The sequence below is a fragment of the Pseudorca crassidens genome, chromosome 4 (genome assembly GCF_039906515.1).
Source record: "Pseudorca crassidens isolate mPseCra1 chromosome 4, mPseCra1.hap1, whole genome shotgun sequence".
Lineage (NCBI taxonomy): Eukaryota > Metazoa > Chordata > Mammalia > Artiodactyla > Delphinidae > Pseudorca > Pseudorca crassidens.
Genome location: NC_090299.1, coordinates 1,898,432 through 1,923,698, shown reverse-complemented (window position 1 = coordinate 1,923,698; position 25,267 = coordinate 1,898,432). Strand labels below are relative to the sequence as shown.

The following is a 25,267-nucleotide window of genomic DNA, read 5'->3' as shown; positions in this document are numbered from 1 at the left end:
AGGCTCAGAAAGGAAGGGTGCTTGGCCAAGAAGGTCCAGTGGGGCTCAGCCCTGTCCCCACGTCCTCCCATTATGTTCCCCACCACTCAGGGGACTCACACTTGAGCAGCTGCAGCTGGGTGCCGCCCTTCTTGTGCAGGTAGCCAGCCTTGGCCACACCCCCAGGCATGGTCAGCAAGTTCTGAGCACCAATGGCCTTCATGGGGACGGGCCAGTGCATCTCCTCGGCCGCCATGAAGCTACAATAAAAAGGGAAGGGGACATGTCTCAGCCAGGGTTGGGGGCCACACCCTCGCCAAACAATCGTTTGGTGGGTTGGCTGGGATCCACAGTGTCCCAGTCAGCCTGGGGCATCGTTCGGGCAGGGGCCACCCAGTGCACGGTCTCCAGGGGCAGGCTGCCTGCCTCAGGGTTAACCCAGGCCCTCAGGGCCCTACATTCCAGGCCCAGCTGTAAGGCCCCGCTGCTCAACAGCCTCTTACTCATGTTCCAGCTGCTCTCCCAGAAACCTGGCAGGCTCTTTCAGTTTCACACTTCCGGCCTCTGCCTGGAATGACTGCCACCCCTTCTCACATAGAGAACTCCTACTCGCCCTTCAAGACCCAGATTCAGACTCCCCTCTTCTGTGACGCACCTCAATGCCCAGTCACATTCGGGGCCTCCCGCACCGCACCCCTGGTCCCTCTGAACAGCACCCACCCACCCCGCACTGTTTTATCCAGTGCCTGCCCCCACCCCACCCGGGGTATGGTCCGTCCGGGGGCCCCAGTGGAGTTGGAGGAGCAGTTCGGGTCAGACCCAGAGGCCCAGCCTTGCTGGAACTCCTGCCCCATCCCCAAACACACACACACACACAAAAACCCACTCCGCTTTCAGCAAACTGGCAGGCTCCAACAGATGTTTACCGTCTCCCGCCTCCCGCCTCCCCGCACGCCTGCTCCTCGGCCCCTGCCCAGGTCGCTCGGGCTGCCCGCTCCAGCTCCACCTAAGCACAAAGCCACCCCTCTGGCCTGCGCCCCAACCAACAGTGGAGCCTCCGACAAAGCGCGCCACCCCCGCGCCCGCCCGGCGGCCCGCACCGGACAGAACCCCGCGGGCGTAGGGAGGAGGGGGCCCCGCGCCCGCCCGCCCCGGGAGGTGCTGACAGACGGACAGGCCCCCGCCCCGTCCGAAGCCCCCAGACCCGCCGGAGCCGGCCCCCGCCCGCCTTTGTTCCCGCCGGAAGCGCCGGCTCGGTCCTCACAGCGTCCACGCGATGGGCACGGCCGGCTTCGGGGGGTCGACCCGCGCCCGCCTCCCCTGCGCGCACCGACAGGGCATCGGGCCGCGCGCCCGGGCCGCCGCCTCGCCTGCGGCGCCCTCCTCCCGCCAGCCCCTGGCCCGCGGCCGCGGCCCCTCGCCCGCCATGCCGCCGCGCCCCCCGCCCCGCCCCGCCCCCTGCCCGACCGCCGGCTCCGCCCCTCGCAGGTGAGGCGCCGCCCCGCCCGTCAGCCCGCGGGGCCTCAGTTTCCCCGCCGGCCGCTGCGAGGGTGGGGCTGCGGGGGCGCGGGAACGCGGGGGCGCGGGGCGGACGCCTGAGGGGCCGCCCGAAGTCGGGAAGCCACGGAGGTGAACGGGCAGCCGGCCTCACGACCCCGCGCGGCTGGAGGGCTCCCGACCGCCCCCACACCCGGGCCCCAGCCCCTCCGGCTCCTGGCGGCCGAGACCTTGGGAAAGTGCCTCCTCCTCCTCCTCCCGGAGCCCCGGCCCGCAGCTCTGTCAAGGGTGGTGCGGGCCGCCCCGCCTCCCGGGGCTGAGCTGGAGTTGAAGCGGGGCTGGCTGGCGAGTTTCCCCTCCCCCCGGCCCCCCGGGGCGCGAGCACTCAGGCTCCCGGTCGGGGCTGCCGGTCCTCCCTCGTTCCTCCCTCGTTCCTCCCCCGTGGCCCACTCTGGGCGGGCTGCGTCGCCTCTCTGACCCGGGATTCCTTGCAGGGGTCAGGGCTCCGGTCCTTGGCAGCTCCTTCTGCCTGGAAGGATGTGGGCACCTCTCCCAGGAGCCCCCTAGGCTGGCTACAGGCTGGCCTCCCAAGCGTGCTGCCTTCTCTACCTCCACTTGCATACAGGCTGCCACCGAGATGGGCCACCTGCAGCAGAGGGTGGGTCTAACAGCTTCCGCCCTGCTCCCACCCAGCGGGAGGTCCCTGGTTTCCAGGCCTCTGCCTCAGGCCAGGGCTCTGGCCCCTTCCCGCTGCAACCAGCCCCTGCCTCTCACGCCTCTACAGCAGCCTCCCTACACTGAGGCTCCAGCCAGCCTCTGTGCCTGTTCCCAGTGCCCTTGCCAGCCCCACGCCCCCAGCATTCCCAGCCCTCTAGGCTGCCTCCTCGCAGCCCCCTGCCTGTGCCCCCCTCCACCACCTCCGGGCAGCCCCACCCCACCTCCTCAAGTCCCTCCCTGGCCTCCAGTCTCTTTCCTCCATCACCCTCCCCTCAGCACAGGCTCCAGCACACACGCCATGCCCATCACTGCTCTGTTCTAAAGCTCCAGGACCTGCTCATGTCCAGCTGGCCCTTCTGGATCCAGCCCCTGTGGACCTTTCTCACGGGCTGTCCTCCAGCCCTCCACCTCCCGTGTGTGTGCCTGCACCAGCCAGGCCCGTGGCTCCTGTTACTCAAATCCACTGCGCTCCCCCCTTCAGGCCTCTGTCCACACTGTTCCCACTGCCTGCTGTTACAACTGAACTAACTCACCCTCAAGAGGTGGTTCAAATGAACACCAGTCCTTCACAAACTCTTCCCCAAACCGAAGAGCAAGGCACTCAGAAATTCTAAGAGGTCGGCGTGGGCTTCCCTGGTGGCGCAGTGGTTGAGAGTCCGCCTGCTGATCCAGGGGACGCGGGTTCATGCCCCGGTCTGGGAAGATCCCACATGCCGCGGAGCGGCTGGGCCCGTGAGCCATGGCCGCTGAGCCTGCGCGTCCGGAGCCCGTGCTCCGCAACGGGAGAGGCCACAACAGTGAGAGGCCCACGTACCGCAAAAAAAGAAAAAAAAAAGAGGTCGGCGTTACCTTGATACCAAAACCAAAGACCTCGCAAGAAAAGAAAACTACAGACCAATATCCCTATGAATGTCGGCGTAAAGTTCCTCACCAAAATACTAGCAAACTGAATCCAGCATCATATAAAAAGGATTCTACGCCACGTGGGATTTATTCTAGGAATGCAAGTTTGATCTAACATTCAAAATTCAAAAAATGTAGGAAATTGCGTGGCGGTCCAGCGGTTAGGACTCCGCGCTCTCACTGCCAGGGCCTGGGTTCAATCCCCGGTGTGGGGACGAAGATCCAGAAGCCTCACGGCACAGCCCAGACAACAACAACAACAAACCCAAGAAACAAAACTCAAAGCAGGTAATACGTTATGTCAATCTAATAAAGAAAAAAAAGAACATGCTTATGCTGACAGATGCAGAAAAAGCATTTGACAAAATGTGACAATCCTTCATAATAACACCCAACCAACTAGGAGTGGGAGGAACTGCCTCAACCTGGTAAAGGACATCTACGAAGAACCGAGAGCTAACGTCGTAAACAATGGTAAGTGACTGAAAGCTTTCCCCTACAAGCAGGGACAAGGCAAGGACATCAGCTCTTGCCACTTCTATTCAACATTGTACCAGAGGTTCTAGTCAGGACAATTATGCAAGAAGAAGCAATAAAAGCTATGCATGGGCTTCCCTGGTGGCGCAGTGGTTGAGAGTCTGCCTGCCGATAAGGGGGACGCAGGTTCGTGCCCCGGTCCGGGAAGATCCCACATGCCGCGGAGCGGCTGGGCCCGTGAGCCATGGCCGCTGAGCCTGCGTGTCCGGAGCCTGTGCTCCGCAACGGGAGAGGCCACAGCGGTGAGGGGCCCGCGTACCGCAAAAAAAAAAAAAAAAAAAAAGCTATGCAGGTTGGGAAGGAAAAAGTAAAACTATTCAAAGATGAGATGATTAGAAAATCCAAGGGATCCACTAAAGAAAGAATGATTAGAACTGCTAAACAAGCTCAGCAAGGTGGCAGGATACCAGATGGATACACCAAAATCAGTCCTATTTCTCTACACTAGCAACGAACAATCCAAAAATGGAAGAGGGTTAACTCAAGTGCCCCTTCTTTCAGGTGGTCCCACCAGCTCAGGCCCAGCACACAGGGGGCACCCAGGCAGTCCCAAAGGAGGTGTAGAATGCTGACCCCGCTGGGTGCAGAGACTGCACGTTGCCTGGAAGGCGCAGGAAGCTGGAACAGCCCCACCCTGCTCCATCGCCTCCTCCCCCATCTGTAAGGAGACCTGGCATCTGTGTGGGGCAGGGGGTGCCAGAGGCAGAGCTGAGGATGATGGGGCCCGCCCCTCGTCCTGGCTCCACACCTGAGCGAGCATGGGGAAGGAGCCGGGGTGGCGCGCGGTCCCACCCTGGTCAGCTCGGTGGCCAGGCAGGTGCAGGCCTGTGAGGGGCTCAGTCTCACCTAGCCTCCGTCCCTCTGCGGGCAGGAGGAGGGCTCTTGGGTGTCCACGGGCTGACCTTGGGTGGGGAAGGTGGGTTGTAGCAGGCCTGGTCGTGTTCCACCTTCACCTCCCCTGGGAATGTCCCTGCTTCAGGAACAGACATCCACCGCCCTTCTCCAGAAAATGGACCATCGAAGGGGAAGCTCATCCTGATGGCCGGATATCCTCTGGCCGCCCGGCCCTGCCCTGCACCACTGGGTGAGCTGGGTTGGGACCTGCCCAGGAACACAGTGCTAGGCACGCTCCCCAGTCTCTGCTCCGTGCCCACCCCCACCTTCTCTCCCAGCTGCGATTGGTCTGTGTGACCCAAGGCCCGAGGCTGTAGGGGTGAGGGCAGAACAGGCCGGAGAAAGCTGCTCTTTCCCACAGAGAGAGACAGCTCCGTTGGTCTCCAGGAAGCGCGGGCTCTGTGGCTTCCATCTGCCTTGGAGCTGCGAGCCTCTGGGGCGTGTGGTCACATCCCCTGCACAGGCCCACACAGGAGCCGTGGCTCCGCACACTCGGTCATTGTCACACACGGTGCACCCAGACAGGATGTGTGTATGAGCCGCACGGCCCGAAGGCAGAAGGTTCTGTGTGTGCACACGCGTGTGTACCAGTGTGAGCCTGTGCACCAGGTTGCCTGGAAGGTGCATGAGGAAGGCGCTGGAGGGCAGGGTTCCCTCGGCTCTCCTCTCCTGCACCCGCAGGTGCGGTCTCGGCTGTGGTGAGGGAGCTGGCACCTCGTGGGACCACAGGGTCGGGGTTCCGTCAGTGGTGACCAGGCCGCCCATGTGTGGGAGCTGCAGGGTGAGGAGGGTCTGGGGGGTCCCAGCCCCGAGGGAGAAGAGACCAGGTCCCCCAGTGCACTCACTCACACCTATGCACACACTCATTCGTCACAGGCCTGCATGCACGCTTATACACTCACGCCCGAAGACATACTCTCACATACCCACCTGCATATAATCATACGTGCACACGTACACACATGCACTCGCACATACACATGTACTCGCTCACACAGGCTCACACGCATACGTATGCACACACTCATCGCACATGTACACGCTCACATTCATTCTTATACATGCACTCATTTTCACACATGCCTGCTTGCACTCAAATGTACTCATACACACACACTGACTCACGTGTATATTCACACACACACACACACACACACACACACACACACACAGCCTCCAGGGGCTAGCAGGACCTTTCATGGGTGGCCCCAGTGCCCTGGGCAGGCAGCTTGGGCACAGGTCAGAGTAATCATCACTACCCCGCAGCCCTGCACTGGTGCAGAGCCAAGTCTGACTCGACAGGTCATTAAACCCCACAGGCGTTGCTTTACCTCCATCTCACAGACTAGGACAGTAATGAACAAGCTCAGCAAGTCGTCAACTCGCATGGAGCGCACCGGGCACTCACCGTGGGGACCAGACTCTGTGCTTCTCGAGGACCACCCCACGTCACCATCCTAACACCCCCTGACGTGTGAACCTGTGTCACCCCCACGACACTGATGAACACACCAAGGCTCGGAGAAGCTGAATAACTCAGAAGTCACACAGCCAGTGAAGAGTGGCGCGCTCAGCCTGTCCCGCCCGGCACAGAGCGGGCGCTAGGTGGCGCTGGAGGGGCGGGGCCGCAGCGCCTCTTGGTTCCGTCTCTCCTTTCAGTTTCTCCTCCCCCTTCCTCTTCCCAGAATCTTTCTCCATAAAAGAATGAAAACCAAAAATCTCCAGTGAAGGCCAGTGACGAGCCATGCCAGAGGGAGGGAGGGAGGCACGACCTGGGCTGGGGTCCCTGAGACCCTGAGGCTCTTCGGCTCCCTGCCAGGCCCCCCAGCACTGCGCTCCCAGGGCAGGCAGGCAGTGGGAGCTCACACAGCTCTCCGTGTCCCCGCAGTGCAGGCACGGTCACGCTGACACATCATCACACTCACACACGCACACACACAATGTGTGCACCCAGGACCCAAACGCCAAGGCCACCCAGGCAGGGCAGCACATGACCAGGGGGCGGGGTTGTCCTCTCTGGGCTCCCACTTGCCCCGTCCAGCTGAGGGCTCTCCTCTCCGCGGCCCAGGGCCAGCGTCCTGTGCGCCCCACCGCGGGCCCCGTTGAGGGGGGTTCTGACTCGTCACGGGGACTCCCTGAGCGGCTCTACAGGTGCTGGGCCGGCACCACCTCCCGAGCCCCCCAGCCCCAGGACCGCCCTGCTGACCTGGTGGCACTGACCCAGCACATGACTGTCTTCCTGCCTGGCGACGGCTTGGGGGCAGGTGTCCTGGGGCCCAGGAAGGCCATGTGGCTCAGGGGCCACGAGGCGGGGCTTCAGCCGGCCTCCCCTAGGCAGGCGCGGTGCGGTGCCCCGCGCAGCCCAGAGTGCTGGGCCGGCTACGCCCGCGGAGCCTCCTGCTGACAGCCGCCTGCTGCATCTGGGGCCCGTGGCCTCCAGGGCTTCCTCCCCGCCCAGGGCTTCCTGTTGCCGGGCCCCTGGGCAGCCCCGGGTAGCCAGAACTTCCTGCCTTCCACCCTTTGAGGTCCTGAGGCCCAGTGCTGTGCCCAGTCAGTGCCGTGTGGCCTGCTGGCTTTGGGCCACGCCCACTGTGGCCAGAGACCACAGCTCGCCAGGCCCCGGGATGAGGCCAGCTATGCCCCCGGGAGGCAGCTCCCTGCCGGTCCCCCCCAGGACCACCTCTGTACGTTTGACTTCTTCCCAGCAAATCGCTGAAGCCCCAAAGCCCAGGGCGCCAGGCCTGGCCTCCCTGACCCCAGAGACAGCCACACAAGAAGTCGGTGCTTATGCCCCGCACGGGGAGCTCACTACTACCCGGGCGTGCTCCCACCACCACCACGGGCGCCGCTGCCCAGTTCTGCCTTCCGAGGCTACACGGCGCAGCTGTGCCTCTGGCACCAGAGCCTTCTGCGTTTCAAGGTGGCCACCTCTCTGCCCTTTGACACCAAGGGACCAAGGGATGGGTTCCGAGCCTGGGCCCAGGCGTCGGCCCGTCACCTTCCCTCCGTCCCCCAAGCCTTCTGCCCCACCCCATCCCCCCATACCAGGCACAGCCTCTGTGACACAGCTGCTGTGACAGAGCAGTGATCGCCACTCTCTGCTGCCTCTGTGAACACTTGGCTGGCTAGAAAGCACTTAGAGCCCCAGTGGCAAAGCACAGTCCTGTCACTCCCTAGTCCCTGACCGGGTCCCTCCCAAGCCTGCTCTGCCCCACCAAGCCGGGCTTCCTCCCCCGCCCGGGTCCACAGCCAGGAAGCTGGGAGCAGGGATTCAAGCCCAGGCTGCTCGGTGCTGAGCCCCCAGGCCCCTTGCCTCTCCTCCCCCGAGCTTGGGTCTCAAGGTCACACCTCGCCCAGGGACCACTGGAGCTGGAGACCAGCTGGAGGAAGGAGTGCTTTGGGGCCACGCCACGGCAGGATTTGAGGGTGACACAGGCCGCAGACTACGGGCGTTGCAAAGGCCTCGTCCTGCCCGCCAGGTTTACCAGGGCATAGCCCCACAGCCAGCTGTGCCAGTGCCTAGTCAGCCTGCATCCCTGTGTGTCGGGGCCTGAGGGAGGCCGGCCCTGGCTGGGGGGCCTCCATCTCCCAATGTGTGCACAGCCCCAGACCCCTGCCAAGGTCCCCGCACCACCCGGGGGCCAGTCTGGGGTGTGAGACTACCTGCTATCTCCTGGAGGATGGGGCTGTTGTGTACGAGCTGTCCTCAGGGCGGGACCCTGGCCTCCGCAGCCTCAGTGCCCTCGGCGGCAGTGGGCAGGCCATGCCTTCAGGAGAAAGCTGACCACAACAGATGGACGGGTGGTGGCAATGGGGAGGTTCAGTGGGGCCCCCTGCCCTTCCCCTTCGCAGCCTGCCCAGAGTGGGGAGAGGGCTCCCAGTCAGACTCAGCTGGGCACCCCGCCCACCTCTATCCTCTGCCAACTGTGGGCCTCAAGCTACTGACTTAGCCTCTCTGAGCCTTAGTTTCTTCATCAGTGCTGAGGGTTGAGATAAAATAGCAGGTTAGGAGCCCCTGGGGCTTGGGCAGCCAGGACAAGCCAGTGGAGCAGTTCTGGGACGGGGCAGGGGCTTCAAGGGGCCGTGAAGTCCAGAGGAGGTGCCCAGCAGGCACTGGATCAGGGGAGGCCTCCAGACGAGGGGCCAGGTTTGACTGAGAAGGAGTTTGCTGGGGCAGGGGTGACCTGAGGAAGTCAAAGTCCGGGCAGCAAGTGGCCAGAGCCGGGGGAGGCTGGGGGGGCGGGCGGCAGGGGGGGAGGGGGAGGGTGTGGGCACAGGCCTGCAGATGAGAACTGCCCGAAACGGGAGGCCGCCAGGCTCTCACTGGGACATCCCATCCCTCACTGGAGAGACAGAAGGATGGATCAGGAGGCCTGGGGTCTAGGAGCCATAGCCTCCCCTTGCCCCTGCCCCAGGAGGGCCACCAAGTACTATCCACAGCAGAGGCAGAGTAGGCAGAGGGCCACACCCGCTGGAGCCCCGGCTCAGCACTAAGAGGCCTAGGGGCAGTCACGCCCGAGCAGAGGAACAGGGGTCTCCGTGGAAGTCAGACCTGCGTCGACTCCTTCCCCAGCCCTACTCCCTCTGGGAGTCTGAGGTCAGGATTCCCGGGGTTGCTTTGCGACCTCTGAAGGCCCCGCCACTCCAGGCCTCTGTTCCTCCCTGTGCCCTCCCATCTCCCGAGGCAGCATTTCATCCCTGCAGCAAATAACGCAGCGATTCACATTCCTCAAACAGAGGACATTCAGGGTCCCTCCTTCAATAGTGGGAGCTCCACGACCTTTCACACTGTGCTGAGAATAACCAGCCCCCAAGCAGCAAGATGTGTGGGGCTGGGGTCCCTGCCCTCAGCAGCTCTGGTCTTCCACCCAACCCTCCCCAACTTGCAGCTCCTCCCCCAGCTCCCAGGGCGGCTGCCTCTAAGTTCCAGGCTTGCGGACCACCCACCATGCCGGACGCAGCACACTTAGCAGGGTGGGTGGGACTAGACAGCGGCGGGGCAGGGGCCAAGAGTCGGCCTGAAAAAGTGGAAGGGAGAGCCTTCTGGGTTCCAGGGGTCCTCAGCCTGCCCTGGAGCCAGGTAAAAGCCCAGGCAAATGCCCACCACCTCTGCAGCAGGCCATGGAGCCTGCCCCACCCTGATGCTCACAGCCCACTCACCTGCGGTGACCCTGGGGATGCTAGGGTTCAAAGAGCATGGCACTGGCCGGGCCAATGGTCAGGGAACAGAGGTGTGGGGACTGGAACCACGTCCCTGAGAACCCCAGCCCGGTGTCTCCCGCAGTCTCCCAGAGCCCTGTGCCCAGTCCAGTGCCCACCTGTCACCTTCATGCCAAGGAGGGCCTGCCAGGCTCAGGGAGGGCCCTGGGGCCAGGGAAGGGTGGCTGGCACCTCCATTCGTGTGAAAACCTCAAGCTCTCAAAATAAGACGCTTTGCATCAGTCCCTCACAAAGGAAGGGCCCAAGGCCACCCACAGCCACCCACCTACTTAGTCCCCACCCTCCGGGGCCAGGGCCACCAGCCTTTCCCCTGTCTGAGCCTCACTCCTCTCTGCACAGGTGCTGTAAGCTGCCTTCCTGCGCAGGGCTGCAAGGATTCCCGGGTATTTGGTCCTGGGTGCCATCCAGCTGGGCAGAGGGAGCGGGTGGCATAGAGGGCAGGGTCCTGGTCACGCCACCCAGTGTAGTGGGCTGAGTGGGGGCCCCCAGAGACATATGTCCAAGTCCTAGACCCTGGGAACTATGACCATGACCTTATTCGGGAAAAGGATCTTTGCATATGTAATTAAGGATCTTACCATGGGCCCTAAATCCAACAACAAGCATCCTTATAACAGACAAAAGAGAAGGGGGAAAAAAAACCCGGAAAAAGAGATCAGACTTGCGGTTACCAGAGGCGGAGGGTGGAATTGCAGGAAGGTGGTCAAAAGGTACAAGCTTCCAGTTATGAAATAAATAGGTCCTGGGGGTGGAATTGCAACACGGTGACTGTAGCCAACAGTGCTGTATGATGTGCAGGAAAGTTGTAAAGAAAGTAAATCCTAAGAGTTCTCATCACAAGGAAACATTTTTTTCCCTTTTTTCTTTTCTTTTTATTGTCTCTGTATAAGAAGGTGGATGTTAGCTGAACCCTATTGTGGGAATCATCTCACAGTATATGCAAATCAACCATCATGCTGTGTGCCTTAAACTTAAAAATAAAAAGAGAGGGCTTCCCTGGTGGCGCAGTGGTTGACAGTCCGCCTGCCGATGCAGGGGACGCGGGTTCGTGCCCCGGTCCGGGAAGATCCCACATGCCGCGGAGCGGCTGGGCCCGTGAGCCGTGGCCGCTGAGCCTGCGCGTCCGGAGCCTGTGCTCCGCAACGGGAGAGGCCACAGCAGTGAGAGGCCCGCGTACCGCAAAAAAAAAAAAATTATAAAATAAAAAAAATTAAAAGAGAGAGAGAAAAGACACAGAGGAGAAGGTGATGTGAAGACAGAAGCAGAGATTGGAGTGATGTGGCCATAAACCAAGGAAGCTGAGGGCTGCAGGCAGCCACTAGAGGCTGGAAGACAAGGGAGGAAGGAAGGATTCTCCCCTGGAGCCTCCCGTGGGAGCGTGGCCCTGCTGACACCTTGATTTTGAGTCTGGCCCCAGGACTGTGAGAATAAATTTGTTTTTTTCAGCCCGCAGCTTGTGGTACTTTGTTAGGGCAGCCGTGGGAAACTATTTTACACGGGGACTGGCTGAAGTTCTTCCCCTGGATGAAGTTCTTCCCCTGGATGAATTCACAGTCAGTTTGAAGTCCTGGGCGTGCCAGCAGGGCGAGGCTCGCTCTGTGTGAGGCATCCAGCTGGATAGGGTAAATCTGAGCGGGTTTCCACAGCCTCACCACCTCCCACCCTTCCCGTGCACGGGGTCGGAGGCCACACCCAGCCTACACCCACCAGACTTGCTGGGCCCACCTCCGGACCCTGGTTCCCACCCCTGGCCAGCCCTTCCTTGGCTCTGTCCAGCCATTTCCACCACGAAGCAGAGGCCAGGCTGGTTCCCTGGCTGAGTGTATGGGGTCTGGCCCCTGCTTGCTGCCCTGAGCCCTCGACTCTGGGCCTGTCACACAGGACCACCGTGCCCCACCCTGAGTACGCGCAATCTTCTCCACCTGGAAACTATATCCTCTCCAACAAATGCTCCCTCATCCTCTGAAAACAGAACCATCTAGAACCTCACCCCCTCCTCTGCAATCTCCAAGTCAGTGGCACAGCCTTGCCCACCAGGGTGTCACATGTGTTTGTATCCCTAGCACTCCCCATGGGCCTGGGTCCCACTGAAGCCCCAGAGCCCGGTGCCTGGCCCACAGAAGGGGCCAAGAGCCCGATGGATGGGTAGACAGATGGGTTCAGCGTCACATCTACACACACAGCCATACCCCTGACGTGGCTATACAAGCACATGCCTGGACCTCAGAGCCAGAGTGAAGCACTAATCTGACCCCCACCAAGAACTGACGCCCAGTGGCTATGGCAAAGTCCCATGGCCCAGGACCCCCCCACCGCCTAGTGAGGTAAGCCGCCAGCCAGCACTGGGTGAGCACTGGAGTCTGCTCATTGCAAAACAGAGAACAGGCCAGCATCCCCCGAAGACAGCAGTGTGCTGGGGTCTAGGAGGCCCCCAGGGGCTTCTCAGGGCTACCCAGGGTGGAGGCGAGAGGCAGTCCAGCCACTCCCGTGTCGGCGGCAAAGGGAATTAGGTGAAGTGCAGAAAGAGGCCCACATGCACAGCTGCCCACACGGAGCCTGGGCTTCAGAGGGTGGTGGCCAAATGGGGTTTCTACTCTGGGACCCTCGGCCCTCGAGCTCTGTCCCCATAGAGGACTCGTAGAGCCCACGTATCCCTGGATGCCCCCCACCCCGCCCCGTAGCAGGTTGGGGCCCTCCTCTCCAGGCCTGGCGTCTCTGCCTCTAGCAAACATTCCCAAACTGAGCAGCATCTCTCAAGGGCTGGGGTCGAGGGCTGGATTAGCCTGGGGAGCAGAGCTGGGGCCCCTCAAAGAGTCGGGGCTGCTGCGCACCGCACACCAGGTGCGGGACACACTCAGCAGAGCCCTGGGGAGGAGGGAGCTCGGGGCCTGGCCAGGAAGGAGCAGCACGTGGGTGGGAGGGAGGATGGCTGGGCAGGGGCTCCAGGCCCAGGGTCCCTGTCCTTGGATATGGCCATGGTGGGCAGAGGTCGGTCCGGGGGAAGCATAGGTTAGCATCGTCACTCTCTTGTCTCAAACCACAAGCCAGCAGAGGCGTTTCAGGATTCACACTTCAGTTCATCATGACACTGACAAGTTTCCACTTTTTAATTGCTTGAGGAAAAAGCTCTCCAGAGTGCTGACGTGTGGGCCAGGTCCGCCCCCGTGTTCCTGGCCCCTCGCCTGCCCGCGGAGGCTCACTGCTGCGCATCACAGCCAGCAGGCACCACAGGTTCCCAGCCCCGCCCGCCAGGACGGGGCTGCTCCACCATGGGACCTCGCTAGGCAGGACGGCGCGGTGGTGATGGCTCAGGCTTCCTTGGGGACAGGATGGGCTCAGTCCTAACCTTGAGGCCCACAGCTCCTGTGCGGGGCTGTCCTGAGGGCCACCGGGCATGGCTGGGGGTCAGGGTGACTCCAGGGATTCCGTGGGCCACGCCGTCATCACCGTCGCGTCAGGAAGGGAGAGTGCTCTCCTGAACCTCCCCTGCACAAAGCCAGGCGACACCTTCCTATCCTGCCCCCATGGGTCTGGAGCCCCGAGTATTCCCGCCTCCTTGCTCACCACTGGCCCCATCTGAGCCAGGCTTGCAGGGTTGAAAATTCCACCTGAAGGTGACGGATACCTTTGCCCAGTGCTGTGCTCAGCCTGGAGCGACATCTCCCTTCCCCTTGGTCCCACCCCTGCCACCTCCGCCCCACGTCCAGACCTACTACCTGCACACACAGCCCCTGCCCTTCTCCTGCGTAGGCTCCGCCCACGTGCAGGGCCACACTGACTGCGGCATTTTCAGCCTGTCTGTTGACTTTCTGACCCTTCTTCGATACAGCTCGATGGGGGGTGACATGACAGCCACTCCTTGTGTCTGTCCCCTGCAGTGTCCCCAGCATGAAGCTGCCCTGGGCACCTCCCGCAGCATGAACAGATCCCACCTCCTTAGCTGGACACTCCCGACTCCACATGGGGTCCCATCACGGAGCTCGTTCACTGAATGAAACTGTTCATCTCTCCCTAAGACCCCCACTGCTCTGTCCCTGGGGGGGCCTCTGGCTGCAATGACAATGCCTAGTGCGGGGGCTCTGCCACCCACGAGCAAGGCCTGCACACCCCGGGAGTGACCTCGGCCAGGCGCTTGACCTCTCCCAGTCTCACTGTCCTTGTCCACAAAGCGACCAGCAGGCACCGGCAGGGCAGGTGTAGGGCCTGGACAACGCACCCTCACACCCCGAGCGCCCGGTGGGCTGAGCCCCAGGCAGACCAGGCTGCCCGACACTGCTGCCCACCCTCCAGGGGCCAAGGGGGTGTGGCTGGGCTGGAATCTGCAGAGCCCCGTTGTCAGGTCGCCCAGAAGGGGACAGACCGTCTCCTCTGAGGTCACTCCTGGCAGACGAGGAACACGCAGATGGCAGGACTTCCCCAAACCCAGCCCGCTCCACCGTCTTCCCAGCGGCCACCGTGCGTGCTCCTTGGGTCACGTCACCGTGCCTCCCTCAGCACTCCAGAGCCTGGCCCTCAGTGGAGGGTCTGGGCCCCGACAGCAGCCCCAGGCCTCAGGAGCACAGGCTACCACCAGCCAGACCCTCCTGGGGACACATGTACATGTCACATCCTGTGGGGCCACGTCCCCACTTGCTGAAGCCAAGGCAGGGGGGTCACAAAGGCTGGGGGTACTTTCCTGTCTACGGTCCACCTCTCGTGACAGGAGGGCCAAGTCAGTGCGCCAGGGCAGGGGGCACCCTCCGGGAATGTCCGCCCAGTGCCGAGCCGTCAGCCCCCATGGCCCACTCAGTCCCCGGCGGCCCGTCTCCTGCTCTCCCAATGAGGAAGCTGAGGCTGAGCGGGCTGCAGCAGTGGCCACACAGCCAGCACCACCCATGTGGCCCAGAGCCAGGGCCACTTCACCCGCCACATGCAGCCTGACACTTCCCACCAAGCCTGGGTCTCAGGGGCATGAGGAGGAGCCCCAGGGCCTACTGTCAGGAAGGATGCCAGCTCCCACCCGGCAGAGAACCCAGCAGCCCAGAGGAGGGCTCCAGGCTCCGGCCAGAAGGCTGGGGCACACGGGGCTGGGGATGCGGCACATGCCAGCCTGTCCTCGTGAATTCAGAGTCTGCTTCTGTTTTACACGTATCTCCGGAGCCCAGGGGGAGCTCGTCAGGAGACTGTCCCGGCCACAAGCCCCCACCCTGAGCCCTGTTCACCGCTGTCCCCGGTGCTGGGACAGAGGGAGGCCATCAGGGCATCGCCACCTGTCAGCAAACGCCGCACCCTTCACCCCCGGATCCAAGCTGGGCTCCCGATCTGCTGGGGAGGCAGCCACCTCTGACTCACATGCTTGTGACAACGCTTCCACCCAGATGGGGTGACACATCAGGCAGCGTCCGCACGCCATAGCCAAGCAAGAAGGTTACACGGAAAGTGTCTTGAGTAGCAAAGAGCTTGTGCAAAGGGCCTGGGGTTGGGGAGAGAGGAGGTATCCAGAGAGACCTGGCCCCACTGCTCCTTGCAGGAGCCGAGGGTGGAGGCCAGAGGCTGGCCCTGACAGGCACGCTGCAGGGACACTTGCTGTCCGCTGGTGCCAGGCCAGGGCAGCTGTACGAGCCCTCCACACTGGCAACCACCAGCTGGGGCGTCCCAGCGTAGGCCACCAGGGGCACTGACCTTGACACCAGTAGCATCTGTTCTTTTACTCATCTCTTTAGGGTCTTTCGTGCCATGGTGGCCTCCCTCAGACCACAGGAACCAGAAAATTCCTGAGTGCCTTACAGCATTTCACCAAGTCAGGGCTCCCGGGTCAGGACAGGACAAAGGGCATCAGGACCCAGGGGCATGAGGTGTGGCCCCGCATCTCAGCTGCTCCATATACCTCTGGGGGTCCCTGGACCACTCACTCACCTAGGAACCTGGTTCACCAATTGTCCAGCAGTATTTTGGTCTCCTGCCCACCCTGCCACAGGCTGGAGCCCGTCAAGTCCAAGTCCATACCACAAGGTCCCTTCCCTCCTTCTTCTCACTTCAGCAATTTAGGGTTTGGTGTCTCTTCAGTTTTAATCCGTTTATTTTTATCCTTTTATCACTAATGTTCATTTTTTTCTTGGCCGCACGGCCTGCAGGATCTTAGCTCCCGGACCAGGGAGTGAACCCCGCGCCCCCTGCGGTGGAAGCGCAGAGTCTTAACCACTGAACCACCAGGGAAGTCCCCCTAATGTTAATATTTTTAGGCTGTTTTCAAACATTTTTTTCTTTGACGCTGTAGATTAACCTTCACTCTCTGAGTTTTCTAGTTTTATATATATATATTTTTTTAATTAATTAATTTTTTTTTGCGGTACACGGGCCTCTCACTGTTGTGGCCTCTCCCGTTGCGGAACACAGGCTCCGGACGCGCAGGCTCAGCGGCCATGGCTCACAGGCCCAGCCGCTCCACGGCATGTGGGATCTTCCCGGACCAGGGCACGAACCCGTGTCCCCTGCATCAGCAGGCGTACTCTCTACCACTGCGCCACCAGGGAAGCCCCTGAGTTTTTTATTTTATTGCATTGTTTCTGCTTTTGCTCACCTTTTATTCCTCGGTCAATTTTAAGTTGGCCTCAGGAGGGTCTTGCCCTCTCACTGGCTACTTCCTGGGGTTCCCCGCAGGCTTGGGGGGGGCGCCCCGTGACGGGGCAGCCCCTCCGCCGGGCTGCCGTGGATGGGGGCTGGGGGAGCAGGCCGCAGCCACTCCAAGGCCTGGGTCTCTGGCTGGACAGAGGCAGGGGGACAGAGACACACCCAGAAGGGAGGGAGCCAGAGAGAGGCCACGGGAAGGGGCACGGACTTGGGGGGGGGGGCAAAAGATGGAAGGAGGAGCAGGCCGGCTCCCCATGCGGTGTGGGGACCCGAGAACGCTGTTCCTCCTCAGCCTGGGAGCCCTGGGCCGGGCGCTGGATGGATGACTCACAGCCCTGGCTCCCCTCCGAGCCCCTCAGCTGGGCCCACAGGGGGCCTGGCTGGCCTGACTGTTCCCAGGCGCCCTCACACTGCCCCATTGTTCAGAGGCCCAGTGAGGAGAAGGGTCTGGCGGTGGGCCCAGGATGGCGGGAAAGGGGCCCAGCCCCAGCTCTCCTGCCCCTCTTGGGCAGCCTTGACAGACAGGACAGGGGACAGGAGGGGGTGGGGGAGGGCTGTCTCCATCCAGCCACGCTGCCATCCTCCCAAGGCCGGTGGTCCTGCAGGATGCTGCGCCCCGGCCCCTCTCTCTGAGCCGCTGTCCCAGCCACAGCTGGGAGGCAACTCTCAAAGGCAACTGGGCTCAGTCTCAGGTTCAAGGCCGTCACCCCGTTGGTGCTCAGCCACGATGACGGACGGCTCGCACGCCTTCCCTGACCGCCTTCCCTGACCGCCTCGTGCTGTCCCCACCCTGCAAACTGAGGTCACCCCGGGACACCCTGATGCCCCACAGTCAGGCTGGGGAGTGGTGCCCTCAGGGGACCTCAGAGCCCAGTGCAGGGCTGGAGGAGAGGGCCCCTGCTGAGGCCCATCCCCCCGCTCCCTTCCTCCAGGCCCACCCCTTCCACTGGCACAGCAGCCTTAGAAAGCGTCCCCAGATCCCACAGGCAAAGTGCCCGCGGGGCCCCTGTGGACAAGGCAAACGCTCTCATCTAACCCTCAGCCTAACTAAGCCTCCCAGAGGCAAGGTGGCTTCTGATGGTCAGCAGAGCCAGGGGTCAAGCTCCCGAGTGCCAGCCCCTAAGGCCTCCTCCTGGCTGGGGACCTGCCACCGGGCTGGGGACGCCTGCACCGGGTGGGGGAGGGGCACGGCTCGGTGGTGCTATAGGGACACCCTCCCCTCCCCAGGGAAACAGCCATGGGGTCACACCACTCTCGCCAGAAAAGCCAGCAATGAGGACTGGGTGTGCGGGGGACGGAGGGCAGAGGCAGTACGACCAGAGCCGGGTGCTACCTCACGTCTGCCTTCCCCCGGCCCTGGCGGCCCCTCAGCGAGAGTCACTGACTCCACCCTGGTCAGCTGAACCCCTGCGCCCACGGCACACCTAGCCCTCCTGCAGGTCCAATTCACCTGCTTTTGCCCAAGCTCCTACAGCCCCTGCTGCGGTGCGGTATGTGCGGTGGGGGGCAGAAGGCAGTCTTAAGACCCCAGAGTGAGCTTTCAAACCACAAACCAGCCCCTGCTCAAAACCCTCCCACGGGGGCTTCCCTGGAGGCACAGTGGTTAAGAATCCTCCTGCCAATGCAGGGGACACGGGTTCGAGCCCTGGTTCAGGAAGATCCCACATGCCGCAGAGCAGCTAAGCCCGTGTGCCACAACTACTGACTGAGCCTGCGCTCTAGAGCCCGTGAGCCACCACTACTGAGCCCACACGCCACAACTACTGAGCCTGCACTCTAGAGCCCGCGAGCCACAACTACTGAGCCCGCAAGCCACAACTACTGAGCCCACGTCTCACAACTACTGAAACCTGTACACCTAGAGCCCGTGCTCCGGTGGCAAGAGAAGCCACCGCAATAAGCCCCCGCACTGCAACAAAGAGTAGCCCCCGCTCGCCACAACTAGAGAAACCCTCGTGCACAGCAACGGAGACCCAATGCAGCCCAGAATAAATTTAAAAATTTATAAATAAGTAAATTTATAAAAAAACCCTCCCATGCCTGACCTCTCAGCCTGGCCCCTCCTGCCCCCTTCCTGCTTCCAACCCAAGAAGGCCCTACCCCAAATGGCACCTCCTACACCATTCTTGGGGGCCGCCCCCCTGCAGGGCGAGAAGATGCCTGCTGCCTCTGCAGGGCTGGGCCTGGGGCTGCCTGTGGGGGGGGCCCCCGCGGGTCCTCCAGGCGGCAGGGGCATCAACACGGAGGCCACTGGGGTGGGGCCATCCCCTCCTGCTTCCCAAGGCCTCACTCTGGAACAACTTCCTGTTGGTGCCCGGCTGGCAGGAACCTTGGGCTTGGGGCCTCCTAGGTCCTGCGTGTGTGCGGGGGATCTCGTTCTCAACGCTCTTCCTTCCCCCGCGACTTCCTGCCCCAGAGCAGGCACGGCCACCACTGACCACAGAACTTCACCCTCCTAGTCACATTCTCGAGAGAACGGAAGGCTGATCTCAGAGAGCTCCCGTCCCAGGTGGCAAACCTTCCAAGGCTGGTGCCCAGGAACCCCAGGATGTCTGGGCAACTCAGGGATGGGCTCCATGCCTCACTCCATTTTATAACAAGTGGACACCAGGGCCACCGGCGCTGAGGCCCAGCTGGGCCAGAACCCGGGCCCTGAGCGCAGCCTGGGGCTCCCCCTTACCCCACCCTCAGGCCCGGCACACCTCCTCTGACAGAAGGACCAGGCATCGGCCTCCTCTGGCAGCTGCAGCCCAAGGTCTGGAACCAAATTAGGCTGGGTCCTGGTGAGGCCCCGAAGGGAAGTGATTCCAGAGTCTCCTGCCCCCGTGGCCCACCCCCGAGCAGCTCCCCTGTGTGGCAAGGAGCCGGCACTGGGGGCCCCAGCCCTGGTGCAGCAAAGTGCCAGGGTGGGGTCCCCTGGAGCAGCATATCCTTCCCCCTGGGTGAGCTTCCAGAGAAGTCAGGAGGTGGGGGTTTGGGGGAGGACTTCGTAGGGTCTGGCTGCTTAGTGGGGCTGCAGCACAGCATCGACAAGCTCCCGAGGTGGGGGCTGTAGGGGTACGTGGTGGTGATACCTCCTGTGGGAGGCTGAGGCTCTATCCCCAAGTGCCTTCGGCCCCGCCCAGATCTGGGTGGGTCAGCAGGGAGGCTGTAGTGGCCTGGCGCTGACCCTGGGGGCTCTGAGGCCCTCTCGTGCATCCAGCTCACAGCCGGGCACCACCATGGATCCCGCCCAGCACCCGACGGCCACCCTGCGCTCCTAGAGGTCTCGGGCCAGATGGCGATGGCAATGGGAAGCCGCCTCTCGTCCTGTGCTGAAGGGCAGGGGGCGCGGTCACTCCGTCCTCTGCCTACCGTGGTCAAACCCACCAGCTGATCACTGACCTGCCTGCCAGGGCCCGGCCCCCAGCACTGTGTCTGCCTGGCCATCAGGGGACCCAGCGGCTCTGTGCCAGCTGCCCCTTGAGAAAGGGTCTTCCTTTTCTGGCCTCAAATAGGAGGAGAGGAAGCAGCTGGGGTTACGGAGGACATTCCTCAGGAGACAAGGTGAGTTTCCTGGCAGGCCTCCCTCCCCCTCCCACCTGTCCACGCAGGGCTCCGGGCCCACTTTTCTGGCTCCTTCCCCACCACTCTCCTACTGGTGGCAGATCTAATCTTGCCAGGCCCCATCTGGGGCACGGGGTCTCTGGGACCCACAGACCAGGTCTCCGCAGTGGCCGGTGGGTCAGGGGAGTTCAGGCTGACCCCAATCTTGGCCCCAACATGTGTCTCTAGGAAAGAACAGCCACGGAGAAAGGAACGGCTTCCACTTAGGGTGGAGCGCCCCAGACTCCCCGCCTGTCTCCCCGTCTGAACCACTGCTGGGGCCCCTGAGACCAGGTGACCTCAGTGGTGACTATTAAGGGCTGTGGCTGCTGCAGCCCACGGCCTGGGGCCGTGATAGAAACCTGGAGGGGTTCACACAAGGCCAGAGCACAACTATCCACGTGTGATCTGATTGGAAACGTCACCAGCCGGGCGGCAGACTCCTTCCAGGATAACGGGGCACCTGTGTCTCTGATGTGGAAGCAGGAGGTAAACACGCCAGGCTTCAGGTCTCTGGGAGCTCCTGGGATGCTCTACAGGGGGTCGTCCCTCTTCTGGGCCAGACCCACGTGGGCACCGCTGGGCAAGGGCACTCAATTGTGTCCCTGTCCTTCATGAGTCCCCGGTTGGGCAGGGAGAAGCAGATAAGTAGACAAGGTGACCAGGGAACGGGCTGGGGCTTGTAGAAGGCACCTAGCTCCGGGAAGCAGGGGCAGGGGCCAGGGAGGGTCCCTGAGCACCAAGCAGGACAGACACTTATGCCTTTTATTAAACTGCTTCCGAGGGAGAGAGTGGCAGGGTGGGCCAGACAGGCTGAGCTGCTGCCTATCCACGCCTGGTCCTGGGCTTGGTACACAGGGCACCCAGCATGAACGAGAGGAGCAGAGGTCTGGGGGCAGCAGCTTTCTGAAGGGCACAGGGGCCTAGGCAGGGAGAGCTGCCCCAGGAGCGGAGCTCGGAGTGGGGTGGCACGGGCCCAGGTGCCCAGCCAGGGCCCTAAGTGGACTGTGGGTGCTGCCCCTGGCTCCCAAGGCTTTGGGGTCAAGCCAAGGCCTACCCTGGTATTCCAGGCCCCTAGGTCGACCCCTGACCCCACATCACCTTGCAGGGGGCATCCAGCAGTGAGGGCTGGGGCCACAGGGGCAGCCGGGGTATGAGGACACAGAGCTCTCTAATGCCACAGAGCAATGTTGCCAGATTACAACATCCCCTTGGGCAAGGCTAGAGGAAATCCCCCAAATGGAGCTGCAGGGCCGAGGGCAGGGAGGCCCCGCCTGGGACAGGGCTCCGGATCCCACAGTGGGGGCTCCTCTGCAGCATCTCGTCTAACTTTTCCGAGGACACCATGAGTTGTAACTGTTTTTAACCCCATTTCACAAGGAGGGACGTGAAGTCCAGAGAGTCACTGAGACTTGAAGGGGACAGGCTGCTCCAGTGCTGGGAATGCGGCCCCCGACTACTTCCTGGGAGGAGCTGTGCTGGCTCCAAGAAGCCCCTGGGAAGCTTTCCCTGGGCCGGCCCAGCCCCCAGCCGTGGGGCAGCCCACCCTCCTCCCAGCAGGCACGGAGCCAACTCGGAGCGCTCACCCGTCAGCCTGGCAGCTCCTGGGGACAGGGACCTCCCCTGCCTCTGCAGGTTCCAGCAGGCAGACGCCCCACACCCCAACCAGCGGCCTGGAATATGGTTGGCAGTGGGCCGCCCCTACCCTGTTTACTGCAGCCAGCATGCAATAAACATCTGATTCACAAGGAAGCAGAGAGCACTTCTCGGAATTGCAGCACAGCTGCAGGGGAAGGAGTACGGATACCAGGAGGGTGCCCTGCCAACCCCTCAGGCCCCGCCGACCTCCCCAAGCCAGTGTCTCGGCCACTGAGCCCACACCCTTCCCAGAGGCCGGCAGGCAAGGATCACTGACTGGGACCCGCTGTGCCTAGCCCACGGGGGCCAAGGATCAGTCGCCTCTGGACCTGGAGACTGGGTGAAAGAAGCCCAGTCCTGCCAGCAAGTTCCAGCATGGTTCATGACCTGGGACGGGGACGGGCAGGGGCTAAACTGCAGGTGGCCCCAAAGCTGGAACCTCAGGGCTTCCCTGATGGCGCAGTGGTTGAGAGTCCGCCTGCTGATGCCACTCTCCCCGCTGCCAGCCTCTGGCTCAGTCTCTTCCTACCTTCATGGTTGTCCGCCTGGCTCAGACAGCCCTCCTTCTGATTGCAAACCCTACTTTCACTGGCCACCTGCCGCCCACCTCCCTCAGCCAGGCTGCCGACTGCTGACCATGCTACCTGGGATTATTAGAGAACCACATATGTGCATGCCCAGGCCTTACTGAGGCCATCTATTAGCCAGCCAATGAGGGGAGAGTGGGGCCTGCCAGTCACTGACCCTTGGTGTCCCATGATAGAGCTTCAAGGACAGAAACCAGGAGGACCCAGGTGGTTCCCTGAGCATGGCCACTCCTAAGACACTCTAGCCTTTGCCATGAGACCCAAGCGGGCAGGGACCTAGGAGCCTGCCCTTTGCCCCAGATCTCTCCAGGCCCAGTCCCACCCCCACTCCCAAGCAGAGGTGGCCCAGCTATCCCTGCTCTCCAGCCCTGAAGGCCAGGGAAATCACCCCCAGTGGCTCACAGTTACTGAACACCAATCATGTGCCACCACCAGCCCCTGGACATTCAAAACCACCTATAAGGCAGAAAGTGGTTCACTACCCCCATTTTACAGATGAGGAAACTGAGGCTCAGCAGTGTGAAGCCCCCTGGGCAAGATCACACAGCTAGTAAATGGTGGCAGCCGGATTCAAAGCCAGGACCCAGCCACTCTGTGTGTCTCTCTGTGCTCCCTCAGGCTTCCCCCATGTAGGCCTGCAAGCTTGCGGGCAACCATGGAAGGGGAGGGATGGTGGTGGCTGACTCAGCATCTCACTTTCCTCTGTCCATGTGAACAGGAAGGGCCAAGGGAGGTTTGGAGCCGCCCACCCTCCTATCTCTCCCAGGCTGGCCTCCTTGTTGGGCTCCTCCCTGACTCTGCAGGCCTGAGGGACTCTCCAGAAAGGCCAGGCCCTCTGTCAGCACCCCTCTTTCCTGATGGCCAACAGGGACTAGCCTGGGCCATCTACCCATCTGTCCTTCTGCCTGCTGCCTCTGGCCAGGGTGTGCCCCAACACGGGGAACAGAGCCAAGTAATGGAGTGGTGGCTGGGGGGGGCGGGGGAGGGAGGGGGAATTTCACAGAATTCTCACCTTGGAGCCCCCATCCTGGCCTCCTGGTCTACCTGGAGTGGAGCCCTGACTCCCAGAGGGCCCTCTGCGTGGGTGCCCTGGGTATCGGACACAGTGGGAGGAGAGCCAGGAGATAATGGAGCCCAGCCCCCTCCTCTGGTCTCGCAGAGCCTGGGCCAGAGAGGGCAGAGGGCCGACCCAGGGTTACACTGAAGTCAATGCTGGGCTAGACTTAAACCTGGAAATCTCCGCTGACTCCAGGACTTGCCATGCTCCCTTGGCTGTCAAACTGTCGTGAAAAAATTCTACACATCATCATCACGGCAAGTAACGTTTCCTGAGCCCCTCTGTGCTAGGGCCTGGTTACCTGCCTCGTCAGCAAGATCACATGCGTGTCCTCGACTCGGCAATCCAGGGGGTCCCACACGGAACCCCGCCCCAGGCCAGGGTCACTTAGAGGGGCCCTTTACTCCGCGTGACCTGACCAGCAGGCACGGACGTCATCAGTGTTGACAGGTGGGCAAACCGCGGCACAGAGAGAGGATGTGAGGCGCTCAGGCTGCAGCAGGGCGGCAGGGGGAGTGAGCTCCAGGCTCTGCAGCGGGGCTCAGGCCCCCTCAACACTCCCAGTGGGAACACTGTCTGCACTTCACCAGGGGAAGCGGAGGCCCAGAGCAGCAGGAAAGAGCCGGGCTGCTGGGAGGGGCCGGCCCACATGTGGAAGGACAGCTGTCCCTGACCCCCAACTCTCTGACACTCGCTGTCCCCCAGAATAAGAGTCGCAGACACCCCCAGAGCCACTGGGCTATCAGTCACTCACACTTCAGTGTGAGTCAGCTCCAACAGGCAGCTTTTCTCCAACCTTCGTTGCGCGGCTTGAGGGAAGGAAAGTTTGGATTACCGGGAGGAGGTGGAAGCAAATTCCCCGCCCGGGGCCTTCGGAGGCCGGGATGTGTGGGTCGTGTAATGCGGGCCTGCGGCGGTCTGCGAGCCCCAGGGGCCTGGGAAAGCGGAGGCCAGAGGGACGAGGGGGACGCGGGACCGACGCGACGCCTTCGCCCCCGCCCCTAGGCCTCCAGGGTGCACCCCGCGCACCCTCGAGCCCGCGCGCTTCCTCGGGCAGTGGCGCCGCCAGGCCTGGCGCGAGCTGGAGCTGACCGCCCCCCGCCCGCCCTACGTAGATGACCCCGGCCCCGGGGACTCCGGCCAGCCCGGAAGACTCGATCGCGCCCCGCCCGTCCGCGCCCCGCTGCCGTGCCTTACCTGCCGAGGCTCTGCTCCCAGCCCACGGGTCCTGCGTCCCGGCAGCGGCTCCCGGCTGGGCCGCCAGGCTCCCGCCCTCCCGGCGGGTAGCCAGGAGCCAGGTCCCGCCCGGAGCTGTGCCCGCCCCTTCTGCCTGGCCCCGCCCCGGCCCCGTGCCCCGCCCCGTCCTCCCGGCCCCGCCCCTTCGACCTGGCCCCGCCCGAGGCTCTGGGCCGCGCCCCTCCTATCCTACCCCGCCCTTTGACTCCCCTTCCAAAGAACCTGGCCCCGCCTCCTCGGGCTCCCTGGGCCCATCCCACCAACTCCTTTTGCAATGCGGAGGTCGCAGACGCAGCCTGCCGTCCTCGGAGTTCGAGGTTGGGTGCGGGGTGGGGGGTCAAGACGTCGGAGTCCGGGGGATCCCCACCTTTCCCCACTCCTGGTCCCGTGGAGAAGGCGGGAGTTGGCTGCGGGTGTGGACAAGCCATCCCTGCACGGCACAGGATAGATGCGCCGTAAATAAATGCAAGTGGCACCTGGTGGCCCCACTGGAGAAGGCGCTGCCCCCCCCAACCCACTGATCCTGATCCTGCAGCAGGAGGCGGCCTCTGACTCAGGTCAGGAGGCCAGGGGCAGGGGCAGCGGATGACCCCTCCCCCGCCCCCGGCAGAAGAGGGCTCGCTGGGAACCGAACCTCTGGAACCTCGCCCTTGTTTCAGAAGGGTCTCTAGGGCACTTTTCAGCCACTTCCAAACGGGGACACAGCCCTTGTACCAGGTCTGGACTCCCAGGGCCCAGGGTTCTGGTTCCAAGAGTGCGAGGCCCAGAAAACAGGGTACTTTAAATTTTACTTCCTGGGAGGTGCCCA

The 25,267-nt window shown here is 62.6% G+C and overlaps 1 protein-coding gene across 9 annotated transcripts in view; it reads right to left on the bottom strand.

Moving 5' to 3' along the window:
• The window catches only part of SH3BP2 (SH3 domain binding protein 2), a 35,365-nt gene extending 10,831 nt beyond the window's left edge, over window positions 1-24,534 (bottom strand). For 4 of the 9 annotated variants that reach the window (XM_067734906.1, XM_067734904.1, XM_067734907.1 and 1 more), the window contains exon 1: window positions 100-239. In XM_067734906.1, coding sequence (XP_067591007.1) covers window positions 100-235 — 136 coding nt within the window. In that variant the 5' untranslated portion in view covers window positions 236-239. Of the gene's footprint in view, window positions 1-99; window positions 240-1,243; window positions 1,413-1,706; window positions 1,830-6,733; window positions 6,949-24,420 lie in introns of those variants that run through there. The other 5 variants (XM_067734910.1, XM_067734908.1, XM_067734912.1 and 2 more) reach the window with 5 other exon arrangements.
• Window positions 24,535-25,267: the final 733 nt, after the last annotated feature.